Source organism: Bremia lactucae, linkage group LG5 (genome assembly GCF_004359215.1).
Source record: "Bremia lactucae strain SF5 linkage group LG5, whole genome shotgun sequence".
Taxonomy (NCBI): domain Eukaryota; phylum Oomycota; class Peronosporomycetes; order Peronosporales; family Peronosporaceae; genus Bremia; species Bremia lactucae.
This window is the reverse complement of record NC_090614.1, coordinates 1,697,605-1,699,072: the sequence shown is the minus strand read 5'-3', so window position 1 is coordinate 1,699,072 and position 1,468 is coordinate 1,697,605. Positions and strand designations below refer to the sequence as shown.

The 1,468-nt window shown below is 47.5% G+C and overlaps 1 protein-coding gene across 1 annotated transcript; it reads left to right on the top strand.

Moving 5' to 3' along the window:
• Positions 1–383: 383 nt before the first annotated feature.
• On the top strand, positions 384–899 carry CCR75_004407 (uncharacterized protein; the record flags this gene model as incomplete). The annotated part of the gene is made up of 1 exon (XM_067962493.1): positions 384–899. One exon carries the CDS (start codon positions 384–386, stop codon positions 897–899), a length of 516 nt encoding a protein of 171 aa, XP_067821046.1.
• Positions 900–1,468: the final 569 nt, after the last annotated feature.

Genomic DNA, 1,468 nt, shown 5'->3' with positions numbered 1-1,468 from the left:
TTTTCACGGCTATTGCGATTTGCTTGATTCGGAAAGAGCCGCACCGTTCTTTAAACTAGACCTTGTACGCGAATTGGAAAGACTAAAAGTTTGCGACAAAAATCTTTGTTTGCCCATCTTGAATACATGTGCCGCATGTTGTACCAGTAATGGCTGTGCCAACCACCACGGCCCGTCCATGCAGTTACCTGCTGGGAAACACCCGTGTTAATAAGCCAGCGACGGATCTCCACTGCGAAGCTTGTCAAAGCATCTTGATGAAGAAACTTGTGTGAGTCGGAGGCGGTGGTAGTACGAGACCCGTCGACTCTTTTCGAACTCATTTTCGAATTTGAGACTTCGAGCCCACTCAAGCTTTGCATCATCCCTCTTTATCAAAAGCAATGGTTTCCATTACCATCTCGACGCTGTCGACCACCGTCGGCCTAAACACGGACGCAACGAAAAACATCAACAAGTGCCGTTACAAGACGGGCAAGTGCATTAACGCACGCTCTAGCAAGCGCAATGGCCAGCCACATCAGCTGTGCTTGTACCATCGTGACAAGGCGAACATGATTCAGCGCAAATTTGATCGTCAGAAACGCCAGGCTGCACGCTCTAAAAAGGTCTGCAACCCGCACGGACTCGTCATGAGTTCTCCAAAGGCTCATCACGCGGTGTCACCCACCTCATCCACGTGTTCGACGTCGTCATCATCCACAACTTCGGATGCCACGCAACTGTACTCACCCGACTCACCGGACTGTGAGCTGAACGAAAGTGTTTGGACGCATCTCCCTGTTGTTGCGACGACATACTTTTATGAATACGTCGACATGCCTATGTTCACAAGTTGCAATCAGAGTTATTTGTCGTCGGATGAGATTGAATTTCTGTGCTCGGCCATCTTGGAGTAACGAACGATGCGGTAAGGATAGACGTCCTTTTTGGTTTACATAGAAATCAAAGGCGGCTTCCCACCTGAATCGTCCCGGCTGGCAAGTGCTGCCGTCGGCGTCACGCCTTGATGGAGTTTAGTATACATTTAGTCAAGACATTGTGGCAGTAGATTATTAAATAAGAGGAAGACATGTAGATAATGCAAAAATCGATAACATCAAGTGTTGATATTTTTGTTACGCGTTAAGTTACTAATAGTATCGCCTAATTAAAATGCTGTGCGGAGGGCCATATTGAGGTCCGAGGAAACAGCACCCGCGTGCTTTGCGCAAGGACACGCGGCACTTGTCAGACCAATGCGTCGGCGCACAATCAATGTGCTAAATCAATCTCGGTTACTGTCGCAGGTCACGCCTACTTCTACTCGTGCGACAGGTACAATTGTTGATTCACGCGTTCGAAATTTGCTCCAGGAACGATGCTACTTGTTTCCATCTCAGTTGGGAGCAAAATACGATCGATTTAAGAAAAAAAAGAGTCGGTATCACTAAATTAGCTTGCTCTTACATGTTCCGAAGCTTTCGGT